The sequence below is a fragment of the Scylla paramamosain genome, chromosome 29, assembly GCF_035594125.1.
Source record: "Scylla paramamosain isolate STU-SP2022 chromosome 29, ASM3559412v1, whole genome shotgun sequence".
NCBI classification, from domain to species: Eukaryota; Metazoa; Arthropoda; class Malacostraca; order Decapoda; family Portunidae; genus Scylla; species Scylla paramamosain.
The window spans coordinates 10074380-10098895 of NC_087179.1; the positions used below are offsets into that span (position 1 = coordinate 10074380).

At 39.9% G+C, this 24516-nt stretch overlaps 3 protein-coding genes across 5 annotated transcripts in view; 1 reads left to right on the top strand and 2 right to left on the bottom strand.

Annotated features, from left to right (window-relative positions):
• Positions 1 to 9489, top strand: part of LOC135115264 (TBC1 domain family member 10A-like) — a 25543-nt gene extending 16054 nt beyond the window's left edge. Inside the window, 9 exon segments of the mRNA XM_064031828.1 lie at positions 2612 to 2741; positions 4474 to 4510; positions 4512 to 4651; positions 5803 to 5940; positions 6556 to 6733; positions 7082 to 7156; positions 7509 to 7623; positions 8043 to 8194; positions 8746 to 9489. Coding sequence (XP_063887898.1) covers positions 2612 to 2741; positions 4474 to 4510; positions 4512 to 4651; positions 5803 to 5940; positions 6556 to 6733; positions 7082 to 7156; positions 7509 to 7623; positions 8043 to 8194; positions 8746 to 8859 — 1079 coding nt within the window. The 3' untranslated portion in view covers positions 8860 to 9489.
• Positions 9490 to 14369: 4880 nt separating this feature from the next.
• On the bottom strand, positions 14370 to 18174 carry LOC135115263 (alpha-1,4-N-acetylglucosaminyltransferase-like). Of its 2 annotated transcripts, XM_064031826.1 has the most exons (6): positions 17127 to 18174; positions 16431 to 16529; positions 15854 to 15965; positions 15302 to 15498; positions 14817 to 14933; positions 14370 to 14716 (listed from the first exon to the last, which is right to left on the bottom strand). In XM_064031826.1, the coding sequence occupies exons 1-6, from the start codon at positions 17505 to 17507 to the stop codon at positions 14444 to 14446; spliced, it is 1179 nt and encodes a 392-aa protein (XP_063887896.1). In that variant the 5' UTR covers positions 17508 to 18174; the 3' UTR covers positions 14370 to 14443. The 2 variants fall into 2 exon arrangements, with proteins under 2 accessions (XP_063887896.1, XP_063887897.1); XM_064031827.1 differs by lacking the exons at positions 16431 to 16529; positions 17127 to 18174 and having other exon boundaries at positions 15854 to 16206.
• A 916-nt stretch (positions 18175 to 19090) lies between these two features.
• On the bottom strand, positions 19091 to 22518 carry LOC135115268 (uncharacterized). 2 transcript variants are annotated; one of them, XM_064031840.1, is made up of 3 exons: positions 22407 to 22518; positions 20369 to 20437; positions 19091 to 19867 (listed from the first exon to the last, which is right to left on the bottom strand). In XM_064031840.1, the coding sequence occupies exons 2-3, from the start codon at positions 20435 to 20437 to the stop codon at positions 19283 to 19285; spliced, it is 654 nt and encodes a 217-aa protein (XP_063887910.1). In that variant the 5' UTR covers positions 22407 to 22518; the 3' UTR covers positions 19091 to 19282. The 2 variants fall into 2 exon arrangements, with proteins under 2 accessions (XP_063887910.1, XP_063887909.1); XM_064031839.1 differs by lacking the exon at positions 22407 to 22518 and adding an exon at positions 20574 to 20665.
• Between the last annotated feature and the right edge of the window lie 1998 nt (positions 22519 to 24516).

Here is a 24516-nt window from a genome sequence, read left to right on the forward strand (position 1 = left end):
ACCGCCACTATCACCACCACCATTCCCTTTACTGTCTCTCTCCCACCCTCCCTCTCCCTCCTTACCCTTCACTCCCACCTATTATGGCCCTTAACGCACCCTTATACTCTCTCACTCATGATATTTCCTCCCTCATCCCTCCTTCCCTCCCTCCCTCTCTCCCTCCTTCACCAATTTATTCATCGTCATCCTATCCTGTCGTCTGTGTCTCTCATTCCTCATCCTTTATTTATTTATTTATGTCTGTGTTATGTTATTTTACTCATTTTAACCACTACTGTATCTTTCTTCCTTTCTTTATTTCTTTCTCTCTATCTCCTGGTCTTATCACTATCTGTCTTTCATCATTATAATTCATCATTGACTTGTTTTTTTTCATGTTCTTGTTTCATTTAATTGAGACAAAAATCATCACTGTATCCTTTTTTTTTCTCTTGCGCCCTCTCCTCTAGTCATCACCATCACCACCATCTCTACCTATTCACTATATACATGCATGGTGCTTACCTCGCCTCCTCCTCCACCTGTTTCTGTCTGGTGAGGGAGGCAGTCTGTAAATATAATGGGTTAGTTAGTCTGCACACTAAAGGGAATCTGGTGAAGTGAACGTGTGTGTGTGTGTGTGTGTGTGTGTGTGTGTGTTAGAAGATGGGGCTGTTCACATCATTACTCTTATCTCTGTGTACACATGGGAATTTCACCTGTTCACACACACACACACACACACACACACACTCACACACACACACACACACACACACACACACACACGTCATGCACTGTATATAATCCAGAACAACATTTTTTTTTTTTTCAATTCATTCCCGTTTTCTCTATGCATGCATTCCTTTGTTCTGAAGATTATCTGAATATAAGAGAGACATACCTACCATGCCTATCCCCATCACCAGAATGTTCTAATATAAAGGGACATGCATAAATCCATAAGGTCCAAAATGCAAGGAGTTATCTAAAGAGTCTTGCCTTACCGTGTTATTCCGAAAAGGGACTTGTTTGTTTATTTTGTGACCAGGGAAATGTTCTTTACTTCTCTGTCCATTCTGTATTATCAAAGTTTCCACATCTCTATACAAATGTTTGCTCAACCACCTCCCAGTTTAATGACATAAGCAGCACTGACACCTTACAACATCACAAAACTTTACCTCATGTACTTTGATATTTACAGTAATCTCTGCATAGTGTACTCAGACACAACAAACACTCCTAGGCACTTAGCAGACCCCCAGCAGCTGTGCTCTTAAGGGCCATCATTTGATAACACACACACACACACACACACACACACACACACACACACACACACACACACACACACACACACACACACACACACACACACACACACACACACACACACACACACTTCAAGTTCATCAAGGTTTACAAACAACACTCACAGTCACAGTATTTCCCATCATGCCATCCCAACCATTGTACAGCAGAATCCCACTCGGCCAAATACCGCTGGAAAGAGACTTGATGAATAGTTAACTGAAAAAAGATACACATTCTTTTTTATACAGCTGCCCCAAGAAGTGATTTGAAATTTTCCAGTTTTTTCAGACCAAAGAGTAGTATCTGGCAACTTTCCCTGTCTATTGCATCTTCTGTTCTGTGAAATCTTTTTTGAGCTCTTAATATATTGGAGTTCCTTGGTCCGTACATTGATTTCTGTTCAGCTTATAGGGTTGAAATTTAATGGACTTGATAATATTGCTACCAAGGATGAATGTACATTTTGATACACATATTGAATTTAGTCTCAGCAATTTGGTTAATTGGGATTCTGCTGTTTTCCTTAGATGAGCCACTAGATAGCACTGTACATACAACAGCACCACAGCAAGCAAGGGAAGGGTAGAATAGTACAGACTGAAGCACTAAATTACTACTTGATGCTTCTTATTTACCTTATACAGGTGAATTAGGATTTACAGACATTCAGTTTACATATTTTCAAACCTACAAATAAAAATACAGCACTACATATTTTATACTTCCCAATTTATGATTTTTCAGTTTACAAGCATCTTTATAAGGAGCATAACATTTTACATATTGCAATTCACCTGTATACTGGAGCACTGAACTAGTACTGGCAGCGTCTTATTTCCTCTATACCTCTAAATGTTGTTTTGTATATAAAATGCTCTGCTTCCCTTAGAGTTGCAGTTCATAGCAGTGGGTCATGCAACACTCTAGTCTTGTAACTGTTTGTGGTGTAAATTGTAAACTTAACAATACTCAGGGATGTATCAGCAGTTTTGCCTTGGTTATTGGTGATTGTTAATGGAGTTCAAGTAAAAAATAATTATTTACTAAGCAAAAATATTAATAATCACCCCTAGTTAATGTATTTCAATCTATTTCTCACTTTTAAACTAGATTTTTTGGATTTGAGTCAAGATTTAAAAGGCTAAAAGTATCATTGCTAATGTTACCACCAGAATCGACAGTAATAATCACCTTATCTCTATATTCAAGTCAGTTTTACACATTTAAACTCAATTTCAGGATTTACCTTTAACCTCTGACTCATCACTCATCCTGGCCCACACTCACCGTAGCTCTCCTGGCCTTCCCTCAGACCCCACCATGGCAAGTCAGGAATGGTCAGATTCAGAGTCGGTGGGGAGCAGCGTGGCGGCCCCCTCAGAAGTGTCCACCGTCCCCGACAAGTTTGGTTTCCTGGGAGGTGCTCAGTACACAGATGACAGGTGTGTGTTGATGTACCCACTCCCAAAAGAAAGGTGAAAAGGAGCATGCAAAATTGGAGGATAAGTTTTGAGATGCTTATCCTCCAATTTTGAATGATCCTTTTGACCTTTCTTTTGGAACTGGCATTCTTAATGTGTCTTTTTTTTTTTTTTTTTTTTTTTTTTCCTATCTCTCTCTTTGTTGTGTGTAGCCAGTGCCTCTCTTAGTCTGAGATACTTTACATTATTTTTTTATCTGTTCATGTTATACAGGGCTGAATTGCATTATGTGGTCCTGTCTTGTATCTATCTAATTTTTCCCTCACTTGTGTACTCCTGATTTCGGTAAAGTTGTTTAATCTATTACAGGTATCTGTATTTCTATGGGAGCAGATGAGCTTTTTTATGTCATTCAAACATCTCCCCTTCTTCAACTTTTTTTTTTTAGTATTATTCTTTTCTTTTCTTTTCTTTATTTTTTATATTTATCCAGCCTCTCTTTGTCCCTGCATTAGTTTGTGTGTGTGTGTGTGTGTGTGTGTGTGTGTGTGTGTGTGTGTGTGTGTGTGTGTGTGTAAGAGAGGAAATGAATATGTATATTATTTAGCTAAATGGCAGGATATACGCATCTATGTCATGGCCTGTGTTTATGCATGACTCTGTGTGTGTGTGTGTGTGTGTGTGTGTGTGTGTGTGTGTGTATTTGTGTAGGCAGTCGTCACAAAGTGAAGATTATTTTCAGCTTTTCGTATTTTCCTAGTGTGTTGTGATAAGAGGATGTTCTGATGCCGTGGACAGGATGTGTAGGTAGGTGTGTGGCGGCCATGGTCAGTTCAACAGGATGAGTAAAGCACGTCACAGGATTTAACGCGGTACTTCTCCAAATACATCCATGCGTCACTGGAGAGGAATTAGTGTGTTAGTTTGGTAAATTTTTTTTTTTATTTACTTTGTCTTTATTTATTTACATATTGTTTATATTTTATGGGATAGGACTGTTTATCTATTTATTTATTATGTAAGAGGGGTACTGGCCAAGGTCAACAAAATATATAAAAAAAAGGCCCATAGGTATGAAGTATACATGATCATAATGAAAGAGTTTGTCTGTGTATCACTGGAGAGATATACGAGTGTTCAAATTTAGGTATGATGAATACACAGTGCATAACTAATATATTTTAAAAAGATGTTTAGGTTTAGCAAGATTGAAAGAGGATATGATGAATACATATACATAACTACTCCATTTTATAAAGGTGTTCAGGTATAGCAAAACTGAAAGGCAGATTGCTGTATTGATGTAGCAAAGTGAGAGAAAAAGAGTGTCGTACAATTAAAGACCTATGTTGTTGTTGGTTATTTAGGGACTTTTCTAGATGTGGTAAGGCAAATAAAGCAAAGTTCAGAGCATCAAACCACATCCTGCACCTGACTTGCCCATGTGAGTGCTTCCCAGAGACTCATCTACACAGTGATGTCTAGAGGAGTGGCTGATCACTGAGGCTTTGCTGAAAAAAATTCATTTCCTTTATGCTCTTGGTCAGTCTTCATTGTATAATAAATAAAATGACTGTGTAGGGTGAAACAAGATGGGGGCTGATTGCATATAGGATGGAGCTTTAAAATGAGTGTTGGGGTAGCCAGAAGAGTGTGCCTGACTACTATGACACCATTGCAACACTACAACATCACCTTATTGCAACACTGTAATAGGAAAAATACTAACATCCTCTTTATCCCCCCACCCCAGTGAGGAGGCAGTACCTGTGGAGGTCATAAGACGGCGGGGAAAAGAAATGGCTGGAGATGTTCAGCAGATGGGACTCATACATGCTGAAGCGATACAAGAAGGTGCGCGACCGCTGCCGAAAGGGGATCCCATCTGCCCTGCGTGCCCGGGCGTGGCAGCACCTCTGTGGGGCAAATAAGTAAGCTCCTTCTCTTACTATCAGACTTACTATTGACTCTGATCCCTTTGTGTGTGTGTGTGTAAGCAAGCACCTTCCCTTCGCAAACAACTTCTTACTGATTCTGACTCCCTCCCTCTGTGTATAACAAGTAAGCACCTTCCCTTCCCAACCAACATACTATTGATTCTGACCTCCTACCTTTGTGTGTGGATAATGGAAAAGGTGTGATGTTTTGGCTTGGTTGTCTCACTTTATTTGGATTTCAGTCTGGTTTATATATTGATTGGTTGATAAGTAATTTGTTTGTTGTATTTGTTTATTAGTGTATTTTTGTTTACTTGTTTACTTTAATTATTTGCTTATTTTTTTTATTTCTTGATGTGTCTCTTATGTGTACCAGTATTTAGGTTTACTTATGTGTATTTAAATATTGTGTGTCTGTGTATTTACCTACTTTGTATTTTATATTTACTTATTTACATATTTATTCATGAACTTATTGCATTTACCAGTTTTTTTTTATGTATTCGAATATAATTTTTATTTACCTGTTTTTTCTTGTGCTTATTTACGTATTTATTAGTGTATTTTTGTGGTAATTCTCCTTGGTAATACCACTCATTAAAGGTATTAGGGTATGCCTTTATCTGTGTGGCTTTTATCTATTTCCTGTCACCACCACCTGTTCTTTCTAGTGTTATCTTAACAGTTCATTAGTATTAGTTTCCCGTCATCCTATGCAGCTCCTCTCTCCTTCTCACCTATCCTTCAAAATACTCAGTTCCTCACATTTTTTTATGTATTCCTCACTTTTCAGACATACCAAATGCCTTTCCTCTTATATATCAGGGTATTTGTCAATCCCAGCAGCTCCTTACTCCCTCTTTCCCTCCTTACTGATCAAAAGTACCTTCTTTTCAGAGCATTTCCTTGTATTCCTCACTTTTCACACATCACAAATACCTTCCTTCTCATATATCAGCATTCTGTCACTCCCAGCAGCTCCTCACTCCTTCCCCTCCTTACTGATCAAAAGTACCTTGATTTCAGAGCATTTCCTTGTATTCCTCATTCTTTTTACATATCCCAAGTCCTCTTTTCTATATATCAGTGCCCCTTAGTGCTGCTCCATATCCCATCATTCTTCTGACTCATGATTTCCCTCACAGACAGTTAGAAAGGAACCCTGGAGTGTTTCACCAGCTGGCAGAGACCCCGGCTGATCCACGGCTGGAGGATGACATAAGAAAGGATCTCCACAGACAGTTCCCTCTCCATGAAATGTTCCTGCAGAAGGGGGGACATGGGTAAGTGCCTCTCCTTTCTTACTCATCATCTTTTAATTAGTTTCTTACTTATCTACCATTGTGCAGTATAATTCTCTTTATCATCCTGTGATAATCATTGTCTTTTACTCATTTTCTTACCTATCTACCATTTCACAGTATTATTCTTTTCATTATCCTGCCATATTATCTTAGTGTTTTCTGGCCCTCTCTTTCATCCATCCATCCAGGCTATGAAGTCAATTGCTACAGCACAGGGAGACATGAAGAAAACAAATAATCTCTTAATATAAAAAAAAAAAGTTAACTAGGTTAGGTTATGTCCTCTCTCTTTTGTCCAGTTTACAAAGTCTATTGCTACAGCACAGTGAGACATCAAGGAAGCAAATATTCTCTTAATATATCAAGAAGTACCAGACTAGGTTAGGTTATGTCAAGTTTGGTTTGCCTGCATTTTTACCTAGTGTTTCCTGTCTCCCCACAATGGGTAGGAGAATCTCTTTTGGGTGCTTCCAGTCCATCTTTTAATACACCATGAAGTACCAGACTAAGTTACACTATGTCAAGTTAGGTTAGCCTGCAGACTAGGTTATTTTAGCCTACATTTTTACCTTCTCTCTCCTCATCCCACAACAGGCAGGAGGATCTGTTCCGGGTGCTCAAGGTGCATGCCCAGGTCTCCCCTGATGAGTATTGCCAGGCTCACGCACCACTGGCTGCCGTGCTTCTGATGCAGATGCCCGCTGAGCCTGCCTTCTGGTGCCTCAAGGCCATATGTGATAAATATGTGCCAGGGTACTATGCTCCTGGACTGGTGAGTGTGTGGGTGTGCTGGTGGTGGTGGAGTTGGTGAGAATTCTGCAGGGTGGTGGTATGTGTGTGTGTTTGTGTGTTGAAGGAACTGAAAGGAGGTGTTGGGTTAAGTAATGGTGTTTAAATGTGATAAGATGAGAGTGAGTGATTTCTTTGGTGATTGTGTGGATTCAAGGTAAAGATGAATGGCTAAGGGTGAAGGTTTGGAGTGAACAGGAAGAGTGAACGTGAGAGAGAGAAGAGATTGTGATTGAAGTAATTTTGTGATGTGATTGAAGTTTGTGTACACATTCACCCCAGAACTTGAAAGTGTTGCCTTACTCATCACTTGCTGTTTTTTATCCCACAGGAAGCAATTCAGGTTGATGGAGACATTTTGTACAAACTCCTGAAGAAGGTGTCACCCTCGGCCTACAAACATTTGGTGAGTAACTTATGATGGCTTGCTTATTGAAGATTTTATTGTAAATGAGAGATTATCTAAATAATTTTTAGAGGAAAGAGTACATATTTTTTTTATATTTGTGAAGAAATTAAGTTTATTACCCAGAAAAAAATGATGAATTAGTGTTTTTGAGTATATGTTGTTTTGAATGTATAATGTATTTTTCTGGCACTTTTTTATTAATTTGAATCCTGTATCCTCCTTTTTAAATTTATCATTCAATCTTTACAGAGAAGCCAAGTAATAATTATGAAAATGCATGTAAGTTATATATAAACACAGCAAAACTCACTCACTCCCTTTTTCTCTCTCTTTCCATCTCCCCCTGCAGAAGAAGCACAAGATCGAGCCAGTGCTTTACATGACAGAGTGGTTCATGTGCCTGTTCTCTCGTACGCTGCCATGGTCCTCTGTGTTGCGGGTGTGGGACATGTTCTTCTGTGAGGGTGAGGATGTCTGCATGTGTGTTACCAGTAGTCATGGTCAGAAGTTGATCAATCTGCTGCATGTTGTCTTTTCTTTTACTTTCAAGTCATCTGTTAAATTGATAGTCTTTTTACAAAACCCTTACACCAAACTGATCATCAGTTCGATCACCTGTTACAGCTCCTTCCTTCCTGCCTTTGCTTCTCTTCTCTCTCCCTCCTTCTCTGCTTGCCACACAGTAAACAATACTGTATCGTTAAGTAAACAAGACTGCCTCTGCATTTCCTGTATGTCATAAGAGGTGACTAGAAAACAGACACAGCAGTGAGAGTGGGGAAACCTTTGTAATTTTATTCCCACAATGAAAGCAAATATGACATCAGTCCAATAGGTGGATAGTAAACATGATAGTAAACTGAAACCTGCGTCTCCATTGCAGGTGTGAAGGTGATGTTCCGTGTGGGCCTAGTGGTGCTCAAGTACGGCCTGAGGTCACAGGTGCTGAAGAGATGCCCTGGAATGTATGAGACACTACAGGCACTGAGGAACATTGAGCATGGAGTGATGGCCGAGGGGTTCCTGCTCTTCCAGGTGTGTGTGTGTGTGTGTGTGTGTTTAGTTGTAGGTTGTAGGATTTGTGTAAAGCTGATGTTGTTTTTCTATATATAATTTTACTCTGTGTGGTTGTAAAGTTGTTGATGTTCTTGCATTCACCACCTCTATATATATATATATATATTTTTTTTTTTTTTTTTTTTTTGTGTGTGTGTGTGTGTGTGTGTGTGTGTCATTCATTTACTCATCAACTTTTAGCTTCCTCTGTTTCAGCACCATTTTTCTCACAGCTCTCTTTCTTCATACTCTAGACTGGCTCTTTTGGTTCTCAGATCATGTTAAAATTTTACTGTTCCTGAAATTACTGTTTCTTCATCACCATTGTTTTATTTATTTATTTATTTATTTATTTATCTATTTATTTATTTATTTAATGTATTTATTTTATTTATTAGTTTATTTATATATTCATTCATTTATTTTTATTTTCTGTTACCATCCTCCATTCATCACTATTTCCATCATCTTTCTATCTTCTCCCAACACCACCATCCATTTCTTCACCATCTTCCTCCCTTCACCAACAGATGCAGCGCCTTGACCTTAGTGAGGACGACCTGCAGCGGGAACACCAGCGGCAGGTACAGAAGAGGCGGCAGGCGGCGAAGGAGTCAGGGACAGCGGCAGCCAATGGAAGATAGGAGGGACCCTGGGGTGTGGCAGCTGGCATAGGGACAGACCACCCTTCACCTCCTCCATCAGTCACCCTCCCCGCCCTACCACCCCAGCCTGCCACCCCCCGGTCCCCCTGACCCAGCACCCCTCCATACCCTTCTCTCCCAAGCCCCAAGGTAGCCAGAGTTTAGTATATATATAGGTATAATAAGGATGATGATGCATTTGTACAGAGTGAAAAATGCATGGTGATTTTTATGAGTGTGTGTGGTGACATGAAGTAGGTAAGATGTGTACCTACCTGCCTATGTTCCTTCTTGATTGAAATGTGTTGATGGACAGTGAAGTGGAGTGGCAGTGTGACAGCTTGGAAGAAAGATAAGCAGAGTTGCAGGAAAGGAAACATTTAAGAAAGGAAGTAAGAACTAGGAGGACAGCTAAAGAAGATAAAAGGAGGAGGTAGTGGAGTGACAGTGTAAGGATTTGAAAGAGAGAAAGGAAAGCTAAGTAGCAAGAGGAGTTAATGAAGGGAAATGAGAAACAGGAGGACAAGAGGAAATAAAAGTAGAAAATGGAACAGTATGTAAGGTGTGTGAAAGTAACAGAAGAACTAAAAGAAAGTAAATAAGGATTGCAAAGATAAAAGGAGATGAAAAGAGGAAGAAATAAAGTGATGAAGTGGATATCTGGAAACAAGTACTACAAATGTGTAACAGTGGGAAGAAAAGCAAGACATGAATGAAGGAATGAAGGATGAATATTAAGGCAACAAAGAGAGGGAATAGGAAACCAAAGGGACCACAAACAAGTGATCTTTTCCATGTGAAGTATTGAGGTGAAAGGAGGTGTTTGCATGTTGTTTGTTTCGGTTGCAGCAATAACGGGAGAAAGACTCGATCATAGCAGGTATTCGGGTCTTACCTTGACTTGGCATTTGCTGAGGTCACATCATTATTGTTTCCTGGGCTTCTATATCAAGCAGAACTTTTTTTAAGATAGACTATTTCCACACCGTATAAGAATTATCAGGTTAATATCATTGGTGAGAGATGTGCAAGGCCAGTATAGACCACATCTTCATCTTAAAAGCAGAAACACTGTTTGAGGAATGGGATCCCTCTTTTTATCATGAATTATTAGACATGAGGAAGGCCAGTAGAAAGCATGTCTCCATTTTTTTAAAAGTTAATGGGTGGTGTGAAGAAAACGTGGATCTTTTTAACATCACTCATTGGAGATGTGGAAGGCAAGTAGAGCAAACTTCTTCATTTAAGAAAGGGGAGAAGAATGCCCACATGAAGAAGACAAAGAGAATCATGTATTTACCTTTCAAAAGCAACAGAAGTAGCGTGTGTCTTGACAATATTAAAAATCAAAAGACCTTTATGGTTTTCAGGGAAAGCATTAAAACTAAAGATAGACACACATGTTAAGAGAATGCTAAGAGAAAGCATGGATCTTCAGACATTTCTCTCTTGGTCGCTCACTCCTATCATAAAAAGACAAAAACCAGAGAGTGAGAAGTACCATTTTGCCTCTTGCTGACATTTTCCAGCACACCTTTATTCTGCCTGACTACAGTGACCTTTGCAGTGACCTTGCATTCCCTACACCAACCTCCAGGGGGCATCCTGACTTTCACCCATGCCTTTGCCTTACCTGCATACCCCTCCTCCACCCCTCCACTCTACAGCTGATGAGAGGATGTGTGCTACCTTTAGTATTAACAGGAAGGAATGATCTGGGCCTATGTGCTATGTTTTTTTTTACAGTTCTCAGCATCTCGGAAGGTCTCAGCTACACAACTGTTAATGTTAATCTCTGTCGACCATTCCAAAGATTCTGTCGCTCGCCTGTTCTGTCCTGTCCTGTCTGTCTCATTGTGTTCCAAGTCTCCATATTGAGTCTCGGGTTACAGCGGCTGCTCTGTTGTCCGAAATCCAGGGATGAAGTGCCCTTATAAAACAGAAAGAAAAGATAGAGAGATCCACATATATATTCGTACATATATACTACTAGATCTATACCCACTCTTTAATCTCTGCACTGAAGTATTATTATTAGTTGGAAACATGACGTACTGCAAACAAAAGAGGTGTCATGGAGAGAAAGAGTCATAAGTTTGTATCTAATCCTTTGCTCGGCTGCTACTCCAAGTGATCCAAATACCCCCCCCTTGAAGTGAGTCAAGCCACCCCGGCAGCCTCCTTTTCCATGCCTAGCCACATCTGCTCAAACCACATATGTGCATCCACCCAGCGTTCGTCTGTGTGGAAACGTACCTACATATCTCGGAAAATATCTTGAAAAATACATATAGTTCTCTCTTCTTCCTCTCTTGATCTGTCTGTGTTATTTTTCTCTCATCTTTTTCCCAACATTTATATTCTCTTCTGTTTTCTCTTCTGATTTGTGTGTATATAATTTTTTCTCACCTTTTTTTCCTCTGCTTCATTTATCTCAATAACAATTTGCTCTCCTCCCTGTTTCCTTTCATGCTGTGTCAAGTACTTTCTCTCTTTTGACAATTATCTCCTTTCATTCCTTTGGCAAAAACATCTTGCTCCCTCCTGTTTTCTCTCCACTGTAATATTCTCTCTTTTTCTCCATGCGTCATTCTTTTTGACAGACAGAGTAATGGATGGATGGGTAGGAGAGGTGTGTGTGTGTATGGGGTGGGGTGGTGGAGGGCTGTGGTGGTGTGAGTCTGTGTGAGGAGTGGCTGTGCTTGAGGTGGTGAGTCAAGGGCTGGGAAGGAAGAATTATTGAAAGATATGAACAGTGTTAGCCTAGTACAAAAGGGGAAACTTTATCAGTCTTTAGTTTCTCTCTCTCTCTCTCTCTCTCTCTCTCTCTCTCTCTCTCTCTCTCTCTCTCTCTCTCTCTCTCTCTCTCTCTCTCTCTCTCTCTCTCTCTCTCTCTCTCTCTCTCTCTCTCTCTCTCTCTCTCTCTCTCTCTCTCTCTCTCTCATTTTTTATTGTCTTAATGAGCAAGATATGGTAGTTTGATAGAGAAAGAGAGAGAGAGAGAGAGAGAGAGACTTTTACACATGACCAAACTTCGTACTCTTAAGGAAAGCTAAAGTATGTAAATTAGTCCTTGGTTTTGCCTTGCCTTTTCCAGTATTTCTTTCCTTTTTCCTCTCTTTCCAATTATCCCCCTTTCTTTCTCCCTTTTCTATCTTTCTCTCCCTGCCTTTTATATTACTTTCTATCTTCAGTGTGCTTCTTCCCTCTCCCTCACTCTCTTCCTTCCTAACACCAAGCAAGAAATGATGGTGCCTCTTGCATATATGATAATATAAAGATATCAATATATTTAGATAGCACAGATATATTTTATAGCTCTTTGTATGTGTATATATAAATACTATGAATATAAATAATACATTATATAGACTTCCGATGTTATCCTCCTCCGTTATTATCATGTCAAGGCTTTTCACGTCATGTACAACTCTGCATATTCCATTTTTTGGGTCTTAGGACGCCAGATGTGAATTGGACAGCCGATTCACATGGCTCCCTGTTCTGCCCCATGCTTGTTGAAATTATCCATGCTGTTGTTGTTTTATTTACAGAGTAGGTACCTGGTGGACAGCGTAGCCAATCAAAATGTTCTTACTGAAATTGTTGAATTGTTATCTATTCCAGTATCAAAATTATAAAGTTTAATGTTCTTGTTTTAGAGACAGAATTTTGTGATGATTATTATTATTATTATTATTATTATTATTATTATTATTATTATTATTATTATTATTATTATTATTATTATTATTATTATTACAAGAGTTATGGCATTGTTAGTTATGATGTTATTATGTGTTACATTTGTTCACATACACTAACCCAGTTAACCCTACATGAGTCTTATCTTTTCATTTGTCACAGTTTTTATTTAATATTTCATTGTTAACTTTATATATATATATATATATATATATATATATATATATATATATATATATATATATATATATATATATATATATATATATATATATATATATATATATATAATATTTTTTTTATTATTTATTTATTTATTTATTATTATTGTTTTTTTTATGTGCAGTGTAGTCATATGTTCTCATTCCTCTATGTGTGTACTGTGTATTATATTACGTAGAACTTCACATTTTTTTTACATTTTATATTAATCTCTTTTAGCACCTGATTGTGTTTTACTGCACATTTCAGTTCAGCATTCTTTTTTTTTTTTTTTTTTTTTTTTTTTTTTTCCTTGCCTCAGTTGCAGGAATCTAGTAGGAAACTTCTAAATATGTGATGATTTTATTTTTCTTTACTGACACATTTCAGTATTCATTCATTGGTCATTTGTATTAATCAATCTAAATTTTTTTTTTTTTTTTTTTTTTTTTTTTTTTTACTTATGGTAGTTATTTTATTAATTTTATTTGTTGTGTCAACACCTTGCAGTATTCATTGGTCACCTAAAAATTTGGTGGAGAATTTTTGACATAAGACGATCCTTTCTTTTGTATTGACAGATTTCAGTATTCAATAATCACTCATAATTATTCTTTTGCCTCTTGAGATCTTGCATACACAGTGCTTGTTATGAAAGGCACGTTTCTGTCAGGCAAAGGTGTGTGACTGTATGTATGTATATGCTGTGTTACCATCCAGTATTCCTTGTACATGTTTGTATGCAGGAAGTTCGTGAAGAATACATATGCAATTACTTAAAGCCAGTCTCTTGATTGTGTTCCTCTCCAGGATTAGAATTTGAGGGAGAGGATTCATTCCCTCTTCTACTTTATTTTATTTATTTGTTTTGCCATCACCTGTCACATGAAATTTTGAAAAGATGTTATGTGAAGGTGATGATTATGGTAATATGGTTTCACTTATGATTTTATTGTGAAAATAGCACTCACTATTTACAAATCAAAATTAATTATGTGATATGAAACGGTTAATTAATCATCTTCCTTACACAGTTTAATCTTCGTGAGATGAAAGCTACTGACTACCATGATAAAGTACAGAGTATGTGAATAATACCCATCTATCCATACACCAGTGACAGGAGATGGGTAGCCAAGACTGACATTGGGGGAGAAATGACGTCTCTCTCCCCCTCTACACTTGTCTCATCATTGGAAAAAATTGTACACCCCGTCCCGTGTAGTCTCTCACGACACAGTATGCAGAGGTCAAGGCGAGCTTTGGCGTTGTTGTATGCGTATCGTAATTATCAAACGAGGGTTAACATTTCCATATGGCGTGGGTTATATTACAGTAAATAATGTGCTGGGCAAGTGTTATTATTATTATTATTATTATTATTATTATTATTATTATTATTATTTACTGTTTTGTATGTGAAGCATCTGTCCAAGTAATATAATTTGATGTAACGAGAAAGGATATCAGTGAACTTTTTATTGCCCTACAAAAAAAAAAATGCCATTTATTATTATTATTAGGCTTCTTGTAGTACGATGAACCACGGCACTAACGGTAATAAGCGTGTGAAAGATTGTGAATGTGTGATGCCGGTGTCTGGGCCGCCCCTTATGGGATTGCCGGCCTGATTTAGATATATTATTATTATTATTTTTATTATTGTTGTTGTTGTGCACTAAAAAAACGCATGCGTGGAGGACACCTGCGCAAACACCTTTGGGCAGTGCCTCCTGAAGGTCTCCGCCATTATGGTGTCACCGTCGGCTGCGATGAGGGCGCGGCGGGACAGGGAGTTGAAGAGGTGCAGGGAGTAGGCTTGGCTCACATTGAAGAAAGCGGCACCGTACCCTGCGTCGTCCTTGAACAGTCGCTTGAGTTCCTTGCCGAAGTGCAGCGGGACGAAGAGGTGGCGGGGGAGGATGGTGATGTCTTGGCACTGCTCGCCTTCCTGTTCATGTAGGGATGTTAGAAAAATCTCTCTCTCTCTCTCTCTCTCTCTCTCTCTCTCTCTCTCTCTCTCTCTCTCTCTCTCTCTCTCTCTCTCTCACCTGGGCAGCTGTCAGGTTGGCGGCACACATGGGACGGAGGTTCCTCGTGACCAATTCCGGCCCGAGGGAGCAGCAGTGTGTTGCGTCGAAGAATGAGGGCATGTCTTCCACCATCCGCTGCCAATAAGGTCATCATTATCACCATTATATATATATATATATATATATATATATATATATATATATATATATATATATATATATATATATATATATATATATTGCTAATGTTATCATACTACGTTTTCAACAACAGTGGGGTCGTCTCTCTCTCTCTCTCTCTCTCTCTCTCTCTCTCTCTCTCTCTCTCTCTCTCTCTCTCTCTCTCTCTCTCTCTCTCTCTCTCCACTCCTTTACCGGCATACAGCATCGTCATTGCGGCACCAAAATCAGTGAAGCTCGATCCTTTACTCGCTCTGGGGATGAAATAAAGATAGTGGGGAGAGAAGGTCTGAACCACAGTTCAGCTCAGGCCACGTACTGACCTGCATGAACGGATGCCTCTTGGGGAAGCCAGTGACAGCGATGGTTACCCAGTCGCTGTCCACACGCACCATCCATGGTCTAGACGTGACCGGCGGGAGTGCCCTGAGGGTGATAGCGTCCAGGTCCAGGTATGTACCGCCATACACACGTAGAAGCTCCGCCCTCCCCGCGTCGCTCACAAAAGTAGGTGCGCGTTCTGAGGTGGCAGTGAAGGAAGAATGTCGGCGATGCTGCACAAGGATCTTTTTCATCTCTTACAATCCTTTCTTTTTCTTCCTTGCTCCCATATATCCCAGCACTGTGAAAAATTTGTACGAATATTCCACAATTTGGTGGGAAGTTTGCATCACCGAGCCGTGTGGTGTACGGTAGGGAGTGCTGGACTGTCTAGACCCGAGTACTACATGAGTGCTGAGGTCAGAAAAGGTTAAGAAACGCTGGTCTACGGGATTGTATAAATGATATTTCCACCTGATATATGTATTTGTAAATATTTACTTATTCATCAATTTCATACCTTTGTAATAATGTAGAATGAGAAGTTTACTTACCCTCATTCATCATCCAGCGGCGATCTGAATGCCAAGCTGAAAGCGGGGAATTCAAGAACAGCTGGTCCAGATCCAGCCACGCTAGTCGCACCCCCGCTAGGCCAGACAACACCTAAAGAAACAAGCCACAGCCATAGAGAAAGATACAGAAAGGATGTTTTTCGTGTTCTTGATAAGTGTGTAGGTACTGGTGCGAGTTACTGGGAGTCGATAGATGAATAGATAGATTGTAATATAGCGGTGGTGGTGGTGGATGGGTACAGTCTGAGGTAGAAGGGTTAGGATGGGCAGGCCGCAGGGTATGGAAAAGTGTTACGTAAGGATGGGTAAGGTAGCAAGTGGTGGTGGTGGCGGTAGTAGTAGTAGTAGTAGTGGTAGTAGTAGGAGTATTATTAGCAGCAACTACTGTTGTTGTTGCTGTAGGTGCTCTATATATATATATATATATATATATATATATATATATATATATATATATATATATATATATATATATATATATATATATATATATATATATATATAGTTCTACGTGATTCTCTCTCTCTCTCTCTCTCTCTCTCTCTCTCTCTCTCACCTTCATAAGCGGATGAGTGAGGTCGAGGGCGGGGGCTGTAAAAAGAACCAACAGTGGACGGCCAGTGTTGCGATAAGCGGCGCTCTCCACCGCACACGCCTGTCAGAGAGAGAGAGAGAGAGAGAGAGAGAGAGAGAGAGAGAGAGAGAGAGAGAGAGAGAGAGAGAGAGAGAGAGAGACAAAGAGAGAGAGAGAGAGAGAGAGAGAGAGAGAGAGAGAGAGAGAGAGAGAGAGAGAGAGAGACAGACAGACAGACAGACAGACAGACAGACAGACAGACAGACAGACAGACAGACAGACAGAGAGAGAGAGAGAGAGAGAGAGAGAGAGAGAGAGAGAGAGAGAGAGATTACGGCAATTTCCTGTGTATATTTTTAGCACAATATTAGCAATGCTTTCCTTTATATTATATAATTTAATACTGTATTTACCATTATATTTCCCTGTTTGTTCATTTATCTTTCATGTTATTGAAGCTCCAAACAAATTCAGCCCAGACTGCATACACTTAGGACAAAATTACGTCAATCATTTCATTCTAATTTTGTTTTAATTGATTTTATTGGTTATTCATCATATTAACATCTTTTATAATTATTTCCACTATTTCTACGGTTATCATTATGTAACGTGTCACCTAATAAGAATGAGACAACAGTAGTAGTAGTGGCAGCAGTAATCTTTAAACTATCTTACTTCTCGAGGTAATAGGAAGGCTCTGCAGGAGGTTTGGGTGAAGAAGATTGTGTTCTCCGTTGGTGTCTGCCACGTGAGTTTTGTGTAACCTTCCTCCTCTTGATATCGCGGGCACAGGTGTCTCAGCCAACCAGGGGAGCTTGTGTTTGTCCCAGCTGATGTTATACCAGACCTCGCTGTGTGACCTCCATTCATTGTTTGAGGGAAAGAGAAGCGAGAGAATGGCGTGAAATTTTTTTTGACGAGTCCAGTTATAGGAAAGATGGCGGGCGCGTCTCCCCAGAAGAACAAAAAAGTGGTGACGAGGCCAACCACCAGTACTGCAATCATCTTCCCGAACCAGTTCCCAAATGTCCTGCTATACCGTAGTGTTTTGTACATGACAGTGATACAGTATAGACTCTCCCTCTCGTGTCAGCAGTCTTGTGTTTAATCTTGTTTCTTTTGCCTCAACACTTCAGTTTATACTTTATTTTTTCTTACTGAAACATGCTCCTGTAACTCACTGCCGTCGCCTACAAGTGTCTAGTGAGTGAATTAAAACGACACTCTTTCTTTAATCACGTGATAGAAGAGAGAAGCATCAGTTGCACTTTTTTCGAAACACTTCTGTTAATCGCAGATCGCTAATCACAAACTGAGGGTGAATTGATCCTGTAGAGTGAAGGGACAAAGCAGTTACTTGACCTTTTCATAAATGGACAAGCACTGGGTCAGAGTTTGCAGATAATAACCAGATCGTCAATCTTAGCTCTAGATTTGATTGACTGAAATAACATTCTTCGATAATGTGAAGGGAGAAACACGATAAGTTCACTTTCTAGCACAGCGGGCGCGTGATACATCGGAAGGGTGCGCGAGCGAGGACTGGCAGTGGAGCAGCCTCGCGACAGCCATAGATAATAAGAGGAGGAAAGAATGGTCAATTACTCGCGAAGGAATTCCGTTGTGGTAGCAGAAATAAGGAAACTTTACAATTTATTTTCGATATGTGCCCTGTATGTTGATAATATTGTTCTTTCTCAAGGGCATACTGTTATTGTTATGGTTATAATGTATGATGGATTTAGAGAAACATGAATTTATAAAAACAATGTAGCCTTCTTGAGATTATTATTTTAACAAAACTATACTCAGTTCTCGAACGCTAGAGACAAGCCTTTATTTACTACTTCCTGGACCACTTCAGGGGATCAAGGTCCGTTACTGTGCTCAGTGGAAAGCGTGCTTTGTACAAAGTTTCATTGTTTCCTTACCACGCACCAGCTATTTGTTTTGAGTACATGAAAACCATTCCTTCACCAACTATACTAAATGTCTCGTCACTTGAACACAAAACAAGTCCGTAACACTTGATGAGAAGACACTGAGGGAAAAGTATATCGGCTTGTAAACTTGCACGCGAGCGAAGGATATTCAGCCAGTTAGACTGATGCAGTGAGGCAAAGTATTTATCATTTGAAAAGACGCATCATAGGACACTGAAAAGGAAGAAGAATGGCGGAGAGGACGAATTAAAATGAAAAGACAAGAAGGAGAGGGAAGGGAAAGGAAGAGCGAAGAGTAGGAGATAGAGAGGTGATGAGGAGGAAGAAGAGAGGGAAGTGGAGAAGACTAGAAGTGGAGGAATAGAAGAATAAGGAGCAAGAAAATGTTGGAGAGGAGGAGGAGGAGAAAGAGGAGGAGGAGGAGGAGGTAGAGGATGATGATGATGAGAAAGAGATCAATAATTCATGGCGGTCATGTGCCGCCGAAGGGGGAACGCTTGGTTCAAGCAGCCCACGGGCACCGGATCCTCCAGCCTCCACTCTCAGCAAGAGTGAGGCAGCAGCGCGCTTCAAACCCCGCCACCGCAACAAGATTGACCCCCCATGACGGGGAAGAGGAAGAGGAAAAGGGGGAAGAAGAAGGGGCAGAGAAGGAAATATCTAAGAAAATTTCAATATTAGTTAAACACGAGTATCATATGTGGTATTTATTCAGCATTTTAATGAAACATTTAATAGAAAAATAGTACACTGTAAAAAGCGTTTGAGTTCCTTTTATATGATAATTTTGTCTATCTCTTATTAATTTCATTATAAGTTTTTACACTAATTCGTTTGTCGATTCATCTTCTCTGCGCGGCGATGTTCAGATGGCTCCCAGAATCAGACTTAAAAATTACCCGAATGCCGGAAAGAGGGCTGGGGATGGAGGCGGCTGACTATGGGTTGGGCTGGCTTGAATGAGCTGGGCGGAGAGAAGCTAAGGGGCTGCTGAGGCGAGGCAAGAAGTGGCTGGAACGAGTTGGGCTGATGGATTTCCTGGGGCTGAGACTGCTCTAAGTTGACAAACTGGCCACTAGACAGGACTGGGATTGCCTCGAACTGGTTTAACTCTTGGGTACGGAAGAACTGCTCTTGCTGGTTGGGGAAAAACTGTTCCTGCTGGGGAGCTCTTGGGTTGAAATCGTTTTCTAGTGGTAGGGGACGGTTAACGTTACTGAGAGGTGCGTTGAAGGAGGGGGAAGACTGCTGTGGGCCTGGTGGTCCTTGAACCAAGACCTCGCCCTCGTATTTCACTTCAGCAACGAAACCATTTTTATCAGCCTTGTAGGACACCCTCTGTAGCCGACCGTCAGGTAGTTGAACCTCGTAGTTTCCCTGCGTTAGGTCGTTTTCCCGGGCTTCTTGGTGGCTGAAGGAAGTGCCCTGAGCGGAGTCATCCACTGCGTAGTTATACTGGTACCTTGGGGGTATCTGAAGGAGAGCGTGAGTCAGTGAGGGGCACTATAAACAAACTAAACCCTCTGGAATACTATTTAATGGGTAGCTGAAGGAAAGAGGGATAAGATAAGATAATTCCTATTCCTCATATCCAAATTAAACCCTCTGAAATACTATACAAAAATTTAGAATCTATATATACATAGGGTTAATTTTTAGTTCTGGCACATTTTACGGCAGCCAATGTTTACACTTGAAGTTAAACGCAATGAGATGCAAGAATGATTTGAAATATGGAGTTAGCTTGTACAAAGAGTTTAGTTGTGGTAGTAGTCCTTGTGGCTGAACCGTCTGAAATGCTAGGAAGGTTAAAAGATGTACCGACTGTCTTATGTTAAAACTCGAAAAGGAATGTTGTACTAAACTGTCTTGAGAAAAGTAGAGAAAGAAAAAATAAGCTAACGATATAAACTCTCTCTCTCTCTCTCTCTCTCTCTCTCTCTCTCTCTCTCTCTCTCTCTCTCTCTCTCTCACCGTGGGTCCTTCATTATCTAACAGTTTCTCAGGATAGCATTTGCCCACCGTCACCACCGCCGCCGCCATCTGTGAAAAGAGAGAAAATAGGGAAAAGTATTATTATTATTATTATTATTATTATTATTATTATTATTATTGTTGTTGTTGTTGTACTTATTATTATCATCATTACTATTACTACTACTATTACTACTACTACTACCAGGAGAGAAGTGAACATCCTGCTAAGTTGTGTTTCGTATGAAAGGGATGGGAAGTGAGTGACGATCCACGTAATCCAGTCCCTTTTATACCCGCAGGGAGACCTCGGCACACGCACAGACAGATAGATAGGCAGGCAGGCAGTTAGATGCATCCCACCCGCCTCTGACGTCATGAGGGAAAGGGAGACGAGAGAGAGAGAGAGAGAGAGAGAGAGAGAGAGAGAGAGAGAGAGAGAGAGAGAGAGAGAGAGAGAGAGAGAGGTCTTGTTATGTAATTATTAGGTTTAGATAATGTGGTACGTTTACTCGTTTTGTGAATGTCTTAATTTCTACTGCATTTATCCTTGTCAGCGGCTATGTCTGCCTGTCTGTCTGTTTGTACGTTGCCCATCCTGTATGTGTGTGTGTGTTTATTATTATTTATTTATTTATTTATTTATTTATTTATTCATAGCACTCTGAAGGCCAGCAAAGCCAAACCCAGGCAATGAAAGAGTCAACAATACCGGCGTGTCTCTCCACGGAGCTGCCCTCGTGGCCTGCCTGTGCGCCACCTCGCCTCACTCTCCGCGCATTCATGTACAGTCGTGGCCACAAGTTTACCAACACACCGCATTTCCTTATGTCTGGAGTCTTCCCTTAATTACTGCTATGATAATTTTTAGTGTCAACATTGAGAGTACTGTAAAAATGATCGTTTGCTTGGAGACACAGAAAAGAAGAAAAAAGGGATATTGTTATTTGTTGAATTTATACTACATAAGGAGGAGGGAAGGAGGAGAGGGTAAGAGGAAGAGGAAGTAAGGAGGAGAAGAAAGGAAGTGGAGGAGGAAGAGAGGAAAGGCTATTTAAGAGACTGTATCTCAAAAAAATATCTGAAAAAGTTGTAAGGGATTATCAAAAAAAAAAAAAAAAAAGGTTAGAACACTCACTACTTAATACATGTTTATTATTGATACTATAGCATGTGTGGCAAGTGTCATCAGCAAGCGTGCATCATCATTACCAGTTCCTGCACCACTCGTCCACTCATCCACTCATCCACCTATTCATCCCTTCTCCCGCCCACTCGCCATATTGTGACATCACCATTATTCTCCCTCTCTCATCATGCAATTTGGAAAGTGTAACCGCCAAAACACTCGTCCTGTTGTCCTCTAGTCTGTCTGTCTGTCTGTATGTATGTTTGTTTATGTCCATCTATCTATCTATTTATGAATTTATTTATCTCGTCCTACCTTTCTTTCTTTCCACTAGTTTGTTTGTATGTATGTATGTTTGTTTCTTTCCATCTAATTATCTATGTCTATCTATCTACTTATCTATTTATCTATTTATATTATCTATCTACTTATTTATATATTTATTTCGTCCTATCCTTCTTCCTTTCATTTTTATTCTTTTGAGTCCATGAGCAACCTATCTACAAATTAAATCACCGTGAGAAACTTATCAGGAACTCGAAACCTCTGTCAGGGAACACAAACGATCACCAAGGCCTGTATTCTCGATTTCAACCCTCCTATCACTACCCAACGCATCACATCCACAGAGATACTCGTCCTCCATTCACTTGTTATAGCAACCTAAGCTAACACAGTAGTTTACACGAGAAGGGGTTTACAGTATACAATTTTTTGTTTATTGTCCGCCTCTCTTTACCCAGTGTTCCGAAACGCTTCGCTCTCTCACCACGACTATTTTCCAAGGCCACAGAGATGATTAGCAGAGTTCTCACGAGTGTTTCTCCTGTCAGTAATGTTGGTATCTTGTTAATCTATCATTAGAAGCGTAAAAACACCTTCAAAAATCCGTGTCACTTCAACTACAACCTTTTGAATGTAGTGGAGGTGCGGTGCAGAGATGTTTCAGAATATGGTTCGCTTTCTCAAGTTCCCGCCGTAGGTCAGTTGGGTGTAAACAAACGGAGTCACAGCGCTGGAGCAGAGCGGGTGTGTGGCGGAGGCAGCGGTATTAGAGGGGTGAGGTCATGTGATAGCTGTGTGTGTGTGTGTGTGTGTGTGTGTGTGTGTTGGGTCTCTCTCTCTCTCTCTCTCTCTCTCTCTCTCTCTCTCTCTCTCTCTCTCTCTCTCTCTCTCTCTCTCTCTCAGTATTTTTTTTCCACTTTCGGATTTTTTTTTATATTGATGCATATTATGATGATGATACTGTTATTATTATTATTATTATTATTATTATTATTATTATTATTATTATTATTATTGTCATTGTTATTGTTATTGTTGTTGTTGTTGTTGTTGTTGTTGTTGTTGTTGTTGTTGTTGTTGTTGTGTTTTCCGTTATTTTCAGGTTGTCGCGGGCGGATTACTAAATATGAAGAACAGCAACACGAAGACGTGAATGTTTTTTCTTCATCTTCTCGTTCTTGTTCTCTTTCTTCTGTCATTATTTAGATTATCCAGCTTATTTTTTTCATTAACTATTCCCTTTATCTATCTATCCGTCTATAAGCGTACCAAAGAGAGTGCGATTCCATCTTATCGATTCATTACGATGCTCTTCACTATAGAATCTACAACTATAAGTGACTCAATCCTACTTGCCGTATTGTACGATAATACTTCTAGAAATGTTCGAGATAGGATTTTTTTTGGCGTGAGTGATTTTTATTTTCTTTTTCTTCTGGATATACTGTATATATTCATAGGATATAATTTACAGAATGAAAAAAAAGAAAGAAAAAAAAAGCTTGCACGGTGAGAGTAATAAGTGATAGATAATTTTTTTTTTTTTTTTTTTTATGTAGGAAGGATACTGGCCAAGGGCAACAAAAATCTAATAAAAAAAAATGCCCACTGAAATGCCAGTCCCATAAAAGGGTCAAAGCAGTGGTCAAAAATTGGTGGATAAGTGTCTTGAAACCTCCCTCTTGAAGGAATTCAAGTCATAGGAAGGTGGAAATACAGAAGAAGGCAGGGAGTTCCAGAGTTTACCAGAGAAAGGGATGAATGATTGAGAATACTGGTTAACTCTTGCGTTAGAGAGGTGGACAGAATAAGGGTGAGAGAAAGAAGAAAGTCTTGTGCAGCGAGGCCGCGGAAGGAGGGGAGGCATGCAGTTAGCAAGATCAGAAGAGCAGTTGGCATGAAAATAGCGGTAGAAGACAGCTAGATATGCAACATTGCGGCGGTGAGAGAGGGGCTGAAGACAGTCAGTTAGAGGAGAGGAGTTGATGAGACGAAAAGCTTTTGATTCCACCCTGTCTAGAAGAGCAGTATGAGTGGAACCCCCCCAGACATGTGAAGCATACTCCATACATGGACGGATAAGGCCCTTGTACAGAGTTAGCAGCTGGGGGGGTGAGAAAAACTGGCGGAGACGTCTCAGAACACTTAACTTCATAGAAGCTGTTTTAGCTAGAGATGAGATGTGAAGTTTCCAGTTCAGATTATAAGTAAAGGACAGACCGAGGATGTTCAGTGTAGAAGAGGGGGACAGTTGAGTGTCATTGAAGAAGAGGGGATAGTTGTCTGGAAGATTGTGTCGAGTTGATAGATGGAGGAATTGAGTTTTTGAGGCATTGAACAATACCAAGTTTGCTCTGCCCCAATCAGAAATTTTAGAAAGATCAGAAGTCAGGCGTTCTGTGGCTTCCCTGCGTGATATGTTTACCTCCTGAAGGGTTGGACGTCTATGAAAAGACGTGGAAAAGTGCAGGGTGGTATCATCAGCATAGGAGTGGATAGGACAAGAAGTTTGGTTTAGAAGATCATTAATGAATAATAAGAAGAGAGTGGGTGACAGGACAGAACCCTGAGGAACACCACTGTTAATAGATTTAGGAGAAGAACAGTGACCGTCTACCACAGCAGCACAGAACCCTCAGGAACACCACTGTTAATAGATTTAGGAGAAGAACAGTGACCGTCTACCACAGCAGCAATAGAACGGTCAGAAAGGAAACTTGAGATGAAGTTACAG